At 44.6% G+C, this 18,271-nt stretch overlaps 1 protein-coding gene across 2 annotated transcripts in view; it reads left to right on the top strand.

Moving 5' to 3' along the window:
- The window catches only part of TRPT1 (tRNA phosphotransferase 1), a 281,545-nt gene extending 273,052 nt beyond the window's left edge, over positions 1-8,493 (top strand). For both annotated transcript variants that reach the window (XM_069645097.1, XM_069645098.1), the window contains one exon: positions 8,139-8,493. In XM_069645097.1, coding sequence (XP_069501198.1) covers positions 8,139-8,161 — 23 coding nt within the window. In that variant the 3' untranslated portion in view covers positions 8,162-8,493. The remainder of the gene's footprint in view (positions 1-8,138) is intronic.
- The last annotated feature ends 9,778 nt before the right edge of the window (positions 8,494-18,271 follow it).

The raw sequence follows: 18,271 nt of genomic DNA on the forward strand, positions 1-18,271 counted from the left end.
TAAGGCCAGACAGTGGAGGAGTACAGTTGCCCAATCACGATGGAGGGGCAGTCCGAGAGGAGGGAGGCAAAGAGGAAGTGGGAGCGGGGAGCCGCACTGGGGAAACAGGGAGACGCTAGGGCCTAGGGGCATCAGAATAAGCCACAAATTAACAAATCAAGGCCTCGGGAGAGCAGCAACAAGCCACACTCGCCTAACAATGCCGGAATGAAAGCTTAGAAATTACCTTTAGGTTTTGCAAACATACTTTTATCACTTAAAACCCCATAACAAAAGTATTTTAACTGCCTCACATTTCTGTGTTATTTGACTTGATGGAAATGAGAGACAGTTAAAATGTTTTTGTCTTTAAAAAAAGGCACAGACTTGGATACTTTTCTTGAGCTTTATTTTGGGTTCCCATTACAAAATAAGTAATGCCCCCTACGTTCGTATTACTTACCATTGCAAAGAATGTTAAGTGTTTAGTTAACGACCCAGTGGTGGCCCTATGAGCTTTGTTACCCGAGCAGCGTTGTCTGTCTCTCACAGGAATCCTGTGATCTCTGCTGAGGGAAGACAGATGCATTTTATTGGAGCTCCGAATAAACCCAGAGGTTTTGTGATCTTCCCGGAGAAGAAAATGAAAACCCGGAGGCTCTGGGACAATTCCAGAGGTTAGGCAGGTCTGGTGGATTGCGGCGCTCCCGTGGGTTGCACGACTGCTGGGGGGTTGCCCAGATGGATACGGCAGCCTGTGGTGCTGACCCTTCAGCGTAGGAAAGCGCCCGAGGGCAGCGACTGTGAGCACTCAAGCCCACGCATCCCATGGTGCGCTGTGGCCATTTAGAGGCCAGGCAGCTTAAGGACAAGTGGACTGCGAGCACTGTGGTGGTCATTTCAAGGTCAGGCATGTGGCAGCCATATTGTGACCAGGCACAATGAGAACAATTGCACCCATTCAGTGTGGCTGACATTGTAAGGTCATGGATTGCAGTGTGTGTGTGTCCTGCAGTGAGAATTATGAACTCCTAAGTCTTAATGTTCCCCAGCACGTTCAAGATTTAAGCAATTGTGCTAAATTGGTGACTTTTCAAAGAGGAAAAGAATTTATTAAAGAAAATTATCACTTTATTTTAATTTTTATATTTGACTTGATACCTCTGCTGGGAGAGATGCATTCTGCATAAAGGAAACAAAGGGGGAAACAGCAAAGAATGGTTAATCTACCCCCCCAAATTCCTTTCCGAACACAGGGGACCCGACCATCAAATGGGACATCTGGAAGGAAGACTTCCAGGACTTTGTTAGCCATTCATGGCCCAACATTTAGTATGGAAAGAAAAAGGGCCCTTCTCCTGAACTCTCTGGGGTTTGAAGGGCAAAGGATCTTCAAGAGTTTACCGGATGTAACTGGAGCAAGTGGTGAGGGTCATGAAGCCACAGGTGGAGATGTGTTGAATCCCTATGAGACAGTTATAAAAAAAATGGAACCTGCACTACGAGAAGATAGCAAGCCCTATTCTTGGGTTCCATGTGTTAAAATCGCAGCAAAAATGGCCGTTTACACAAATAATCGCGACAAAAAGGCCATGGTTTTGCCGCTGCAATCCATGTAAAGGATGCGGGGGACCCCCCTGGAACCCCCAGACCCATTATACCATTTAAAAGGAGCGGGGGAGCTCCCCTTAAATGGTATAATGGGGTACACCTTTACCAGGTCAACTTGCGATTTTTTTGTAAATGTGATATTTTTGCCCCGATTTTATTACTGCATACCATATTCTTAAACGTTATTATTTTGGTATAAGAGAGCAAACAGAAGGGGAATTGATAGAAGGCCTTGCTGCAGGTCTTGGAGAACTAGCTACCAATTGCATATTTGCGAGTCGTATAATGAACATTTTTCCGATCAGTTAATGTAGGGTGTGAACAAGATAAGGGAGGAAATATGGGGAGGGGCGATACCAGCCTTGATGAGGCCCTTCGATAGCAAAGATAATTTAACACTTGATGAGATGTGTCAAACTGGAAATCAAAGATAAGGGTTTGGAAAAGGAGTGCGCTGCTATAAACACTGAGGACAGAAGAGTGGACCCTAAAAGAGAGCGCAGGCAGCGTTTCCCAGGAGGAACTTTAGATTGAAAGAAAACAGAACAGACAAGTGGCAGTTTTGCACAAAAAACATTGTAAAGAAAGGCTGGAGAGAGAGAAAGAGATGTTTTCGATGTGGAAGCATGTTCCATTTTGCAAACTCTGAGTCCGAGAATTGCCCATGGATTAATGCAGACTGCAGAAGTGTGGAAAAAAGGCCCCTTTGAATGTTGCTGTGAAAATCTCTCACGATTGGGAGGGAGGGGCGTTTCGCTTGATGATGAAGATGTTGATGGATGTGGTAACGTGGGTTTTGCTGGTGGTGTGAGTTGGTCTGTTAGTCGGTGGGGAGCAAGAAAAGGAAGGGAGGAAAACCACATAATGAGGTATGCATCAATTGACAACACTACAGGGTAGCCCAATGACTCACGTGGCACTTGGGCATCTATACAACAAAGACAAAGAGGAATGTACTACCATGTGAGATTAATAACTTATTCTATTCAGCTTCGGAATAAATCCATCTCAACTCTTGGAGTAGATATAGCATTGTACTGTGTCAGCCCCCCAAGAGCTTCATGACAAGATAGGTTGCAAAAACACAGTGTATGTTAATTATTCGTAATACATCTGATGACATAACATACATTTCATATGATGATCTAAAATGCAAAAAAATTAAATGGATCAAATTCAACAACAAACAAACCCAGACATTCTATCCTCACCCATTCCTACACATTACAATGTTACCTTAATAGCAATGCAAAAGTTACATTAGATATTCAATGCATATACAAACAATATGCAAACTGGCATCATAGTGGATGCACAAACTGATTCAGGCAATGGGAACGGCAAATCATTGTTTGTTATGCTTCGCACTTTTAGAACGTTGCAGCATCGCTAGCATTCTTTCTATTGCCATACAGTGTGCATCATATTTAATCTAGCATTTACATTCTAGCTTTAATTTGCAGTTCTTGTTATTGCCTTCAATTCTTGTTCTTGCCAACTAGTTATGGCTTTGGTCGTAGTCTATAAAATACAAAAAAAATAGTTTTGACAATCTCGTTTTAACTCACTAAGGATGTCTTTATCGGGACAAAGCACCTGTTGTATGGACAATTCTGTTCTATGTCTTGAAGTGGATTGATCAATATACTAATAGATGATCTGCTTAGTGTATTCATCTGTCGGCCCCCTTCGTTCAGTCTTACATGCCAGCAAAACTCGAATGCTGATGGTTTGATACCATCAGCTGAGGGATGCTGCCTGGTGCCTCATAATTCGTAAATGAGCGCTTCAATTCCAGCGTTCGCTTATTTTGTTTTACAGCATCAAAGACACACTTTTCTGTCCCGCAAAAGCTTTTTCAGCTCACGTGGCTGCCATTCCCCGTCCGTTGTTCCTCGAGTGGCCCCTAGCTTTAATGCGGCCATCTTCATCAACATTAATCAATGGACATGCAGCCACGTTCTCATGGAAATAGACATAATGTGTAGTCTGAATTGACTATTATATGTGTGCCATGTTGTAATGTGCACTCAACGTTGCACCTAAGTAGAATTGTTTGATAAAAGAATACCATAGATGTACTTAATGAGCATGGAGACATGTTTCATGGCACTAAACATACAACTGGGTTGATTGTAGTATGAATGGAATATTATATCTCTTTGAGTTTGAAGTATGTATCAATGGCATACCCGTACCCATGTTAATAGATTCTGCTTTGGATTGCGCCATTATTGAGTGGAAGACCTGAAAGGAATTCAAAGGGAGGCACTACTAGTGTTTGGGGAGTTCAGCCATGGCTGATGTGTATGTGTCCAAGAGTGGGGGGTGCATCCTTGGATGGTATAAGCAGAGTAAAATGAACATCATACTTCATCCCAGTGTGCATGGGATGGTGTTGCTGATTGGGAAAGGGAGATCTGGAAGGGTAGAAGAGAGCTTTGTATTTGAAGATAGATGAGAGTGCCTCAAAGGATATCACCACCTCATTAGGCTTAAGGCTAGAGCAGAGGCAGTTGTGAATAGGGTGAGAAAATACCTATTTGCCTAATTGAAGAGGGGACTAAAGAACTTCAGAAACTGGAACGGTTATGAGTGTTTGAGCAGATGGAGGCGTCTGAATGGGTGTTGCTTATTGTGGTTTTGAGTGAGACTTTGTGTTGATTTGAGAGGACTCAATCGCAATGCCATAGTTGATAAGTTCCACTTACCCAACATTGGGAATATGGTTAGGCTGGTTGGTGGAGCCAAGGTGTTTCGCGCCCTTGATCTTGCATAAGCATATCACCAGGTCAAGTTACATATCTAGTCCAGAGATTGCACCACATCTGTTAAACCGGATGGTACTTACAGATTCTGGAGGATGCCTTTCAGACTTGTCAGCAGCTGCTTTCTGACAAATGATTAAGCATGCACTGTTTGATGGTCTTAAGGGCGTTGTCTGCTTCCAAGATGATCTTTTATTGACTGCATGATGAAAGGGACCATGATCAGAGCTTAAAGAATGTTTTTAATCATTAGAAAGGCTTACCTTGAAAAAGGAAACATGTAGGCTGAAAGTGGGGGGAGATTTCATATCTAGGACACAAGTTGAGTGTGCAAGGGCTAAACATTCTGAAAAGAGATCAAATGTCATCGTCAAGAAAGGAGGCTCACTGTCTCCCAATTCACGAAAGGATTATCTTCAAAACACTCCTCCATCACTCACAAACGTGTATCTAATGCTGCCCCGGAATACCTGTCCCAAATAATTATGAGAACCAAGACCTTCAGACCGGTAACGTCTATCCACGCTCATCACCTTGCCCTACTGAAATTTAAAAGAGCCATAGGAGGAGACTCCAGTTTCCCCACATTGGCAGCAAACCCCTGGAACTCCCTCCCTCCCGCCCTAAGAGCAGAGGAATCATACTGGCCCTTACCAAAGGCCCTAAAAACACCCTCGCCTAGCAGTCTTACCATTCCCTGGCACTCTCATTCTAGGGCACTGGTAAGAGACTGGATATATGTTAAGTATTCTACTCAAATTACTGTTATGTACTTAAACAGGCTTTGCAATGCACCATAATGCAATTAATGCAGGGCTTGGTGCAGTGTTGTTTCAACAGCAACTTGGAGTTGATCGTGAGGTGGCTTTTGCGTCACAAGCTTTGAGAGACACAGAGACTCGATACTCTGTGTTTGAAAAGGAGGCATTGTGTGTTATTTGTGCTATTAACAAGTTCTTTGTGGGGAAGGAAGTTTGCGGTGCAAACTGAGCACAAAACTCTGATGGGTATGTTCACCACAAAGGGTTTGGAAGGAGTTTCAAGATGCACGATGAAGTGGGTGTCGTCTCTACAAGGACATGACTTTGTGGTCGATTATGATCCGGGTAGTGAGAATGTATTGGCTGATTTCTTATGTGTGTGTCAAGAACAGAAAGAGAGAGTCAAGTGTTTGAGATCACAGGGAGTGGGAACAGGAGGATGATTAAGTGTTTCACGTTTGTGGTGGTGCTTTTAGTGGAGGGGAGTGGGACAGGACAGCTGAGGAGGATACCTGCCTCAAGCAGATTTTTTGTGATGGTGGAAACTGGGTGGCAAGAGCGACCAGAAGAGGAGGTGATGAAACATTATTATAGGGTCCGTGAGAGCTCAACCTAGAAAATGGATGTTTGTGTAAAAGAGAGAAGATTGTTCCTCCTTTGGGTTTGAGACAGGGAATTCTAGCATTGGCTCATGAAGGTCAACTAGGGATTACCAATTGCAAGGGCAGGTTGAGAGGAGATTATTGGTGGCCCACAATTGATGAGGAAGTGGAGCAGATGGTCAAAAGGTGTGTGTTCTGTAGGGAGGCAGACACGTCTGTGAGAAATTTAATCCAACCATTGGACCTACCGGGTTTGCCAAAGTAGTATGTGGCACTTGATATTCTGGGTCCGATAGCTGGAGAGAGGGGAAGAAAAAAGTATGTATTGTTGTTGATTAACCTTTACTCAAAGTGGGTGGAGACAAAGGTTGTGTATGAAGCAGATTCAAGTGCAGTGGTACATTTCTTGGATGAGTTGTTTCAGAGGGAAGGTTTTCCCTCTAAGATACTTAAGGACAATGGGGTCCAGTAGACTTCACGGTTGATGTTGTCTTTCCTTTGAGGTGTAGGGGTTGTGCACCATAAAACATCCCTGTATCATCCGGAGATGAATGGTGCTATGGAGCGTTTTAATTGCATAATCTTAAAAAGGTGATCCGCATGGCTGTCCAGGACGGTAAGTGTTGGGAGGAAGAAGTTCTCAAGGGAGTGTGTGCTTATCGTCTAGCACCACATGCCAACACTGGGCTTGAGCTGTTCGAGGTGCTAAGTCGAAGAAAACCGCACACAGCTGTGTGCCCTTCCTGGTTGGGGAGAGCACAGTTTGTGGAGTGGGAAAAACAAGAACTCAGGGGCACAGTGATGAGGAAAGGGAAGGATATGAAAAGAAGGTATCACATGCTCAAACATGTCAAGAGACAGGAGGTTTGTGTGGGTGAGGATGAGTGTAAGAATCAGAAAAAAGGGTGTGATTATGAAAGGGAGCAGCAGATTTTGGGGTCCGCAAAGAGTCAAGAGAGTGTATGATGATGCAGTGCTTATGCAAGATGGAAAGGTATGGAACAAAGGCAGGGTGAGAAAAGCATGTGGGTGTGACTTTGTGGTATCATGTGGGTGCTCCGACCAGCCAACTGGACAAAAGGTAGACCCAATGCTGCCTGTTGGTGGTACTTTCTGTTATATGTGCTTACAAGCATGTGTGGGTGCCAGTGTGTGTGTATGTGTTTGGGTAGAGGTGTGATGGGAAGGGGCGATGTGTTATATATAGGAGATGAGGTGTGTCATATATGGATGTGTGAAATGTCTGTGAAGGAGAAACCAGGAGGGTTCGGGTTGAATGGAATACTGGGTGCGTTAAGAATCTGGAGTGCCTGGGAATCCCTGGTAATACAGTTGGTGGATGATCCTTGTACAAGAGGATGTCTGAGGGGCTTTGTACCCACCTTACTTGTTACCGGTGACTAAATAAGTATTCTTCATCTCCACTGTCCGGAGTGACTTCCTTCTTATCAGCATCTATTTGTACCGCAGGGTCCTTGCAATGCCACAATTGCCAAAGCCAGCATTATGGTATGAGGGTTTGTGCTCCCTCAGGTCTGAATATACATGCTAGGGATGGGCTCTTGGCCACATAGCAAAGACTAAACTCTCTCTTCCAATACAGAGGTTAAGTCACTGAGGTTAATGCATGGTCTTGAGGATGGGGGGGTCTATGCAGCTCCCACCCTGTACCACCTCCAAGCAGTTCATGGCTCTGGCTAAATTGCCCTGCTAGGCTGGCTTTCCTGGGCTAGAGAGAGCCCTCTGGGCCCTGTGTCAGAATTAGAGGGCTGACGTATAAATTAGGACTTTGGGTCTGATCAAAAGAGACATATTGTAACCAATGTTTACATATGCTTTGTTACTCTGTTTTATCAGTTTATCAGTGATGTAAGCTAATTCAGAGTGCTTGAACTGTATGTAAATCCATAACTTTTGATTATTATGGGATTTTAGAAAAGCATATATTTCTTATAGGAAACGTGATTAGTTTGATCACTGCCCTTGTTTTTTTCACAACTTAGTTTATGTTTATAATTGACCAAGAATTCAAGGTCGGAAGGTCTCTGGTTAGTTGCAGACATTTTGGCCATGTAAAATACTTATGACCTCTAGGTCCCAGGGTTCATCAGGGGCCTCACAGCCTCAATCAACAGATGACTGGTTAGGAACCTGCACGTGCCATTGTATCTGATGCTTCCCCAGGCTGTAGATAGGTTTTCCCACTCCAAACTGGGCACACTAGCGCAGCCAGCAGGGAGCACACACTAGAGGTATATATGTGTAACCTACTGATTAGAGGTATGAACAGGATAGTTGAGGGAAAATGACATTTATTAAAGCAATATTAAATGTGATCTGGTGCTTTGAGTGACCATTTTTAATATGAACTATTTTGTATTTCTGTTAATTACCAATGTCATTCTTGTACTTTTCAGGCTGCCTGCTACCCTTGGATTGAAGTCCTATGTTCTTCATGTGGGTGAGAGCATGAAATGAAGACTGCAAAGGGGAAAGAAAGCAGTTGGGTCATGGACTCCCCCTGACCTTATCAAACTCCCTGATGGATTCCCAGGATCTCGGACGCAGTGCCATCCTTGTTAGGAGGTTCATGCACTATCATTGTGAGACTGCCTTACAGACAGTTCTTTTAACGAGAAAAGACAGTTCTTTTGTGGAGGCCTCATGCACCATCCTAGTGCAATATCTCATCGTTGGTATGTGCAAAGGAATCTCCCTACCCACTCCATTATACAATTGTCTGTGATACACATTAAAAGTATCTAGACAACACTTTGCAGTCTCTCTTTGCGTTCCAGTTCTGTTATGATGAAAAGGCCACCATTACAAGTGGCAATGTGCAGAAACCAGAACTTTGATGAATTCAGTCAGTAGTGGATGCAGCCTGTGCAGAGGAAAGAGAAGGGAAAGTGAGAGCAATGGCCAGCCCTAAGGAAAGAGTGTGTTTGACGGGGAGAGCTTGGTAGACCGGTGGCTAAGCCTTGCACCAAAAGAGTAGTAGAAGTGGGAAGATATGCTCAGCATCATGGAGAAAGATGGAGAGAAACGAAAAAGGAATATGCCCAGCACTAACGGGAGAGTGGCAGATCTGCAGGGATATGCACAACATTATGGAGAGAGTGGCATAAGTGGAGAAGAGTGGTAGACGTGGAGGGGAACAACCAGCACTCAAAGAATGATGATTGGAGTGGTGTGCCAAGCACTATGGTAGGAGATAGAAGTGGGGGCGTGGAAGGCCAGTATTTCACAGTTCAACATGAAATGTCTCTCATGACTCATAGGTGACCTGCTTCAATAGAGTAACTTCCCCAAATGATCTCCGGGTTCAGATTCGGAATGGCCAGTTTGCTTAAACTAGAAAGGAGTCTGATCCAGAAAAGGACTCCAGCTCAGAAACTGCTATTGCCAAGATGTTATAAAGTTCTCACAATTAATCCATCCCACAAGGTCTCGATCTGCCAGATGCAGCTTACTTGCAGATCAAATGAAGGGTGTCATATCACTTGTAAGCAGGTAAGAGAAGGGATTGCTGATAAGGTTGTGTATGTAGTGTGTGTCTGCATTTGAGTATATTTGATCTCCGGATCACTCGGTAATGTTGGTCTTCTCCAGCATGGGGTCTGACATGGATTTACATGCTCATGAATATTCCCCGTCGTCAGGCTGGGAATCCTCGGTTAAAAAGAAAAACAGTATCTCTTTAATTACAAACTGTATTTCTCCTCTAAACCAATCAATGTCCTCTGGATCATACTGCCCCCACCCAATGACAGCCCTCTCCCTGAGCCCCTCTTCTGGCAGCCATCTTCAGATTTTGACTGCACGCTTCAGTGTTGGGAGTCCTCGAGTTTGCTCTGCAAGCTACTTCTATGTTTTTGGGGGTTGTTTCGTGGAAAAAGGTTCTATTTCTGTTCCAAAAGAGCCTGTGTGCTCTTCTCTCAATCTACTGACAGCTGGAATTAGTTGTCAGTGAAGTTCAGTGCCCCTCAAGAGCGAAGATCGTCAAACTTATTTCCAGGTGTCTCATAGTGGGCCTACATTTACATCCCATCTGCCCTTATCCATGGCATTTGGGTTCTTTCCTATGTTCACATCCCTTTGCTGTCTTGCAAATAAACAATTACGATATCTATCAAGCCAGGGGTATTTGCTTTTATAAGCAAATAGTTATTTGGCCACACAGCACTGTTATATTATTAGCGTAAGGTTTTGTGAAAAAAGCCCTATACTGGAAGTGCGCAATCCTCTTCTGAATTAAATGTGGACAAGACTTGTACTTGAGTGTGCTGCTGTGGTGGGGAAGGTTAGGCGATTTTTCACCGTCACCTAAAATGAAGTATGAAGACTTTGTGGGGTATCCTCACTGTCCGCGCTCACTAATTTAAATTGTAACAGACCACACTGTATTGGAACAAAATGGCACCATTGGGCTGCTGGGTTTATTAGTATAGGAAATAATAGAAAACAGGTGACGGAGAACAAAAATCTTTCGTTAAGCAACCAAAAATATGCAAGTTCAAATTGGTATTATAAAGTTGTCATACCAATGGTACACATCACACCTGGTTTTTGATCCCCAATGGGGAAATACATGTACACTCAACAGTATATATGTTTACCAAGCCAAATGTGAATTAGGTATTGAACCAGGCCAATCAAGTGCAAGTTCAAATTGGTATTAGAAAGTTGTCATACCAGTGATCCACATCACTCCTGGGTTTTGAGCCCCTATGGGGAAATACATAAATGTTTGCAAAGTCAAATGTGAATAAGGTATTGAGACACGCCAACATGTGTTTCGACCCTCTGGGGTCGTCCTCAGGGCGTACAGTGGTAATTATAACACGGTAGGTTCATTCAAGCATAAATAATTGGAACATGAAAATATGTCAAATCACATTAGAAAACAAATTGGGCCCATCAGCAGTTGATAAATGGAGCGTTGTTTGAAATATGAAAGCTAGGAACCAGCATTATTCAGAGCCCGGTGTGAATAATGGCCAATTCTGGTTCAGGTGTAGACCGGAGTGATCAGGGACAGGCAGTGTGCTCCCCCAAAGCACAGGCTCCAGGAGAGAGCAGACAAGTGCTGCTTGTGAGGGTGCCGGGGCCTTGAATAATTTGGAGGCTGGATGGCTCACATGAAGACCTGGATTCTCTGCCTGCTGCAGATTGTGGCTTTTCAAGGCATGGGCACTTGTTATTAACATTACAAACCAGAAACATCCAATTGTGTACTAGACAACACATAAGACATAAAGAATGTCTTAAGCAGCTGCTTTATATCCAGAACCAATAACAGGATCTCATCATCAATTTAAGAGATTCAGAATTAGACATCAGATTTGTGGTTTGACCCAAGATGCTAATGTTTTATATTCTTTATGTCTTGTCTAGTACACAATTGGATGTTTTTGGTTTGTAATGTTAATAACAACCACAAAGAGTAACACTTTCTACATTAACTGTCCTTCCGTTTTCTTGTTTATTAAAGGTGTAGGTTCTTTTCTTCACATTTACACAGAACTTTATTAGTTCTATCTTAGGACCTCTTTTTTCCTTCTTTACTAGTTCTCTATCTCATTAATATTTAGTTTTTTTCCGTTGCTCCACACATTAGAATTATTGTGGTTGATATGCTGTTTTTAAGAAAAAAGGTTTTATAATATGAAATTAATTTTGTAATAAAGCATAGCAATATATATATTTTTTCAATGATGGTTGTAAGTGTAATTTGTTGCAACTAAGGAGGGCAGGTCGTAAGGTATCCGAACAGTTCAATTTGGATCCCGAAGGTTGAGGTTATGAGAGGAGCTAAGACTCTTTTTCTTTTGATGGTCTGTTCTCCAACCATCCGGTATGCATGCTTTGGATCAAACTGTTAAGACGGGTTCTCTGGTATCCATACCTAGGTAGCGCGGAACAGGCGCCGGAAGCCTTATCCTTGAATCATTTCTGGAGTCAGCCCCATGATCGTCAGGGCAGGACCTACATTAAAAAACATTCTCATTGCACTATAATGTCAATACAGTGCTGCTGAATGATCTTTAACTAGACAAATCTTAGAACAATGGGTTACATCTCTCGGGTGAAATCTCACTCCACACACATGCAGTGAAATTGTCCCAGACTACAGCGATTCATCCTCAGAGTCCCTATAGCTTTGTCTGCAACTTCCTTTGTGGTACATTCCTTAATAAACGTTATTCAACATTAAGTCTTAAAAGTTATACAATTAATATCAACAAAAAATACTAAAATGATCCACAGTATAAAACAATCAACAATGTTAAAATAATTAATCAAAATGTAATAGTTATCTAAGGAGACAAAATTAACTTTTTAAATATATAAACAGAATGTTAGAATACAGTTGACATCCTAAAACATAATTGCTAATATCCCATTATCTATAAGTTAGAAATACAAGATGAAATGTTCTTCCTTCGCAGCCACACTATATGTGTATACTTTGCTACTAAGGTAACGTTCCCTTCATTGTGCGTAAGTCTACAGTAAGCCATGGCTTCATGAACACTTCCAATACCAGACTCCCTCAATATGGGTTTTAAATAAGGAGTCCTGATGTCACTGTATAGTGGGCAAATTAGCAAATAGTGATAATTAGTTTCCATAAAAGTCATACAGTGTGGGCAGTTTCCATCATTATTTCTAGGCCACGACCCTGTAAATGATGCTGTCAATAGGGTACCAACACGGAATCTGTTATATATAACGATCTGGCATAGTGCGGATGAAAATAATCCAGATATTTTTCATATTTTAAAGCCTCTTTGATTGTCAAATATGTGTGGGCAAGCAATGTTTTCTCGATAAAGGCCTTTAACCCCATCTTAAACCATCTTAATCATTGCCTTTGTCCTATTAGTCATGTCAGTAGGACCTTCCCACAAGTCTGAAAGCCCCTCAGCTGCTCTGCCCACCACCAGTTTTCGTGCCTTCCAGGCATCTATTTGAGGTCTCCAGGCCAGCTCCGGACAGACACCATCAAGGAGTATGCCGCTCTCGCGACCAGTCCCTGTCACACAGCTGCTCCGCCCGCCCCTATTTCACCATCTCTTTAGGCATCCTCATTGCAGGTGTCCGCAAAGGACGAACGAAGACAAGGAACTCACCTGTTTGTGTCTGTTAGGGCCAAGTGCCAGACCTGCAATCCAGCAATTCACCTACGAAGTAGTCGCTACTACTACCCGCCAAAAGATCCCCCCCACCGCCTCACTAGGGTTCGAATTACCAAGTGCCCTGGGCTGCCTTACGAAGCTTCTGTGGCAAATCTCATTAATATCGCCCTTGACCCCATCAAGCATCCATGGACCACGTGCAGATGCCGCCCCATGCTGATCAATTCTTACTCAGCAGTCGGTCATGCCGCAAAGATCGCAGAACCTTATCTTGTACAACAACCTTGATGCCCTTTTCATCGCAGAAACATGGTTTATGCGCTCATACCCCATGTTTTTTACATAGTCTGAACCCCAGGCTACTGCATCCAGCATGCCGACCAGCCAGGAAGGGCAGAAGACTGATTGGCAACCATCCAAAGAAGCTATTGTCCATGCTCCATCATCCCCTCTCGCAGAACAAGCTAGTTTGAATCACTCATCCACCGGTTCCCTTTATCTCACAAGGAATTCATCACCTTTCACCTCATCTACAGCACCTCACAGGAGTGACTATTTTATTACCAACATCTCTAGTTTACTCTCCTCTGCCATGTTAGCACACATTAATATCAGAGATTCCCCAGAAATGTTAACGCCCCCAAGTAGCAAGCCGACAACCACACTCAAAACACCCTTTTTATACTGGCTGGATTTATGGACTTTGAGCAAATTGTGCTCTCCCCCAAACACAATAAAGGCAACACCCTAGACATAGGGCCTAATTGCACATTTGACGGTATTCCGGCAGTAAATCTGCCGGAATGCTGCCAAACTGAATTACTGTTACCACCACTTGGTCTAGCAGATTTACTGCTGGATTAGAAGTGGTGGTAGGCAGTGTTAGACCCCATTTTTTGGCATCCATAGGACTTCATGAGGATTTTGGCAGAACTACTGCTGGTGGTTATTTCACTGATTGTGCTGTTTTCAGTGGTAAAGTGGCAGATTTACCTCCAGCTTTTTGCTGGAGGTGAATCCTCCCCCTCACCACCTAATTTGTAGTATGGTGGTGCAGTAATGTGGCAGTACAGAGTTACCACTCCATAACCGCCAATTGTTACCACTTGTTACTGCACCACCTTCCTCATAATGAGCCCCCTAGTCTTTACATCATCCCCCCTCATCTTCTGCACATACCGTATCCCACTTGATTAGTCGGACCACACCGCCATCTCACTGTCGATCACCCACTTAGCTATGGGCCACAAAGGTCAAGCTTAATGCCTCCTCACTCAGCGGTGCCCATTCAAAACCTTCCTCGCCAATGAGCAAACTTTACCGACTTCCCCACCACAGGGAATGCCTCAATCATCCTAGAATTATTAAACAACTCTGCTGTGAAACTAGATACTCATGGCCCCTTTGCCCCCCAGCCCTGAAAAAGTCCAAACCATCCACTCCTTGGTACACCCTTGAGCTTGCCTCTAACAAACTCTCAATCAAAGCCCTAGTGAAATGGTGGCGCAAAACCATAACCCTGGTGATCTGACCAACCTCAAACCTCTCCATGCCAACTGTAAGATTTTGATTGCTGGGGCCAATGCTCCTTATTACTCCACCATCGTGGCAGCCTCTAATAAGAGCAAAGCCCTCTTCAAAGCAGTAAAGCATTGTGCCAAACCCTCATCCGACCCCGAGGTGCTAGCAACCCAGGAATAATGTAAAGAAATATGATGTGCTGAGAGCTGTAGTGAAAGCATTTATTGAGACAATAACAATAGTATGCTGGAATAACTGAAACAGAGAACTGTGTGTGCTGGACTTTGTAATAATTCCTATCTTGCTACTGAAGAATTGTGCAACAACAAAAGACTGGTTGCGACTTGCAGACAAAATAAAGTACAACCCTAACTGGTGGTATCAAGACCTGACGGCATGTATACATTCAGTATTAACATTCTGACAACATTACATTAATGTTTATTGAACTGCTAAAGTCTTGTCTAGACCAGCATTGCTTGAATGTTAAACTGGTAAGTTAATATTTCCTCAGAAAAGGGCAAATAGACTGATTTCAGGAAAGTACATATTTTCTGTTGTAAGATAGTTGTAAAATATCACTGGCTGAAAAGGACATGCAACAACTTTAGGCAAACCCTTTAAAAGAATGTAGGCATCCCATATCTATAAAGGATCAGCCACAGGTGCTCCTTTGCCATCATTTCCCCGACCGATTTTCATATTGGATCCCTGAAAAAAGCCATAGACCAGTAGAAAAGAGATCGGCCAATCCAAAGCTCCCATTCTTTTTCTGATGGGCAAATTGGCTAATTATTCATTTATTATTCTTGAAAAACTACTGCCTGAAGTAGGGATTAATGAAAATAAAACTTGTATTTGTGGTAGCACCGTTATCTTTTCTTATAGCAGATCTGGCCAAGCAGAGATAATTGAAAATGACTACATTGTTTTAGATCTAGGTGCTGTAAGACTAGGTGATCAGACTGGGGAGACCATGGTTGCTGGGTGCTGATGGTTACCACGCCCAGAGTAGCCTTGCCGACTAGGCCTCCGTCTGCGGTACCGACAATGACCCTGTCAAAGATTGCACTTGTTCCTGCCCCACAGACACCAGCCTTTTCCTAGGGGCTCGGATTTGGAGAGAGAGGTGCCTCCAGCCCTCGATTTTCTCCCTTTCTCAACCTGGCTCCCTTGAGACATCCCAGGATGTCACCACCACCAATAATGCACTTCCCCCAGTTCTGAGGAGGACCTGCCACAGGGATTTTACTCTGGCCATGAAGGTCGTCAAGGGGAACCTAATCCCATTTTGCCATGCCAGCCATCTCTTCCTTTAGCTCTTCACCTTAGAAGGCACAATCTCTCCAGCCATCTCAGCCTTTTAGCCCTTCATCTCCTGGCCCAGCATCGAGAGATATGTCAGACATTTAGAAACTTTGCACACCCTGGTGTCTGAAATACAGCAACGTCTACCGGCTGCTCCCATTCCTGCTCAAGCAAGGAACCCTCCGAGGCCTTCTCAAGCTCAGCTGACGCCATCTCATCCAGCACCCGTTATCCCTCAGACATTTCCGATTGCGCCGAATCCTGTGGTGGATGATGCAACCCAGGCAGACACTGATACTAATACAGTCACAACACAGGGTACTCAAGGAACTGATGCGTTTGATGACTATATTCCTGATGTCGACGTGCCCTCCAGGGACTCTCTGTCAGATGAGATTGGGTCTTTTCATTCCATGATCTTAAGGGGGCGAACTATTCAACCTCATGCCTAAGCAGAAGAAGGAAGGTTCCTTTTAGAATGACAGGAGTCCTCCAAGAAGACTATTGTTTCAGTGCCCCTGTTGGCTGACATTTGGGAGGATGGCCTGTTGATCATGAAGACCCCTAGTATGATATGATATGATTGGTTATTTATAATGCGCTTAATACCCAGAGGTTCCTAAGCGCAGACCCGGGGATCGAACCTGTGTTGCTCTGTGTCGTCTTGCTTCCAAGGAGAGCAAGTTGCCCCTGAGCTATCCTCCCGAGACTAGTACGACTCCTGTGAAAAGGGATTGCTTGGAGAAGAAATTCTGGGTCCCATATTTGGCCCCTAAGTGTTTCAGGTCCCAGCCATCACCAGACTCTGTGGTCTCGGCCACGGATCGGAAGAGATCCTCCAACCTGTTTGCCTCATCTATGGTTCCTCCTGACCAGCGACTGGGAAGCACATCATCATGACAGTTGCGTCTACATTCAATGCTGCCAACGCCCTAGCCATTCTCTCAAGGTATGACAGAGAGTTATGGCACAAGTTGGGACCCATCGACGTCCTTCCGGACGACAAGAAGGCCGAAACCCTGGCGTTGTTCCACAAGGGGGCGGTAGCCTCTGACCATGTAATCACCGTCACCCTGGACATCGCTGATTGAGGCTTTCACCAGATGGGCAATGGGGTGGCCCTGCATCGCAAGGGTTGGCTCAAGGCCACCAACTTCTGCATGGATGTGCAGAGGTGGTGGACATGCCATTCGTTGGTGATGACCTCTTCGAAAAGGCAGTCAGCGACACCCTACTTGCCATAAAGACAGACACTGAGACAGCATGTTCTCTAAGCACTCTCCAGCAGAGGAGGCCGTCCTTTTGCTCCTCTAAGGGGAAAGTCTCATTCATCTCGCCCTATCGTCAGCCCTCCCGTTCAGCCACCCAGGAGGCATACAAACTCTCCCAGGCTTACGCTTAAGTGGCAGCCAGTGTTGTCGTCACCCCCCATCCAGGATGCAGGTGCCGAAGCAGACCTGAACCGGCCCGGGCCCTGTGCCCCCAATTCAGCACCCCAGTGGGAGGCCGGTTATTGTAATTTGTCGATCAGTGGCGCAAGATCTCCACAGACAAATGGATGCTCAATATTCTTCAACAGAGTCACGCTCAGGAATTCCTGGACAAATGCCCCTACGTTCTTCCCATTCCACAACAAGAACAGCACGTGGCTGCTTAAGGAGGTTCAAGCCATGCTAAGCATAGGGGCAATAGAACACGTCCCTCAGCTCGTCTGGGGCTATGGAGTGTACTCCAGATAATTTCTGGTGAGAAAGATGTCGGGAGGGGGGAGACACATTCTAGACTTGTGACGCCTCAACAAATTCCTAAAATCCCAAAAGTACAGGATGCTCACGTTGCAGCATGTCCTCGACCAACTGGAGGGTGGAGATTTCCTGGCGACCCTCGACTTGGAGCATGCTTACTTCCACATCCCCATTCGTCGCAAACACCAGAAATTCCTGCATTTTCTCTTTTTGGGAACACATTAACAGTTCTAGGCCTTGCCATTCGGCCTAAAATCGGCCTTAGGGTATTCAACAAATGCTGGGCTCCAGTGGCAGGGCATCTGCGCCGCAAACAAATCCACGTCCATCCTTACCTGGACGATTGGCTGATCGATCCAGCTCTCACACGCTGGCAATTCAGCACTCCGCAGAGACTATTCAGACGCTAACTTCTCCGGGATTCTCAATAAATTATCAAAAGTCCTGCATAGCGCCATCTCAGAATACACTATTCCTGGGTGCCCGCCTCAACACACTCTTGTGTCTTGCAAGTCCTTAAGAAGAGAGAGAGTGAAGGCCATCCTAGGAAATTTCCAACGGCTTTCAACAGCTTCTGCTGCAACAGTCCTATCCATCTGAGCAGGGATGCTGGGGATGACGTCATCCTGCATCCATCTGGTTCCCTTTTGCTGATGGAGGATGAGGCCCCTGCAAGAGTTCCTGGATAGCAGAAAGTCTCCAGCGTATGGAACAATAAGATCGCCCTCAATTGGGCATTCCGTCAGGTCCTACATTGGCGGTCAATTCACCTGCATCTTTCGCAGGGTGCTCCCTTTCAAAGCCCCGCGTACCAGGCGAGTCACAACGACTCCT

Source organism: Ambystoma mexicanum, chromosome 2p (genome assembly GCF_040938575.1).
Source record: "Ambystoma mexicanum isolate Mex_15411 chromosome 2p, UKY_AmexF1_1, whole genome shotgun sequence".
Classification (NCBI taxonomy): Eukaryota; Metazoa; Chordata; class Amphibia; order Caudata; family Ambystomatidae; genus Ambystoma; species Ambystoma mexicanum.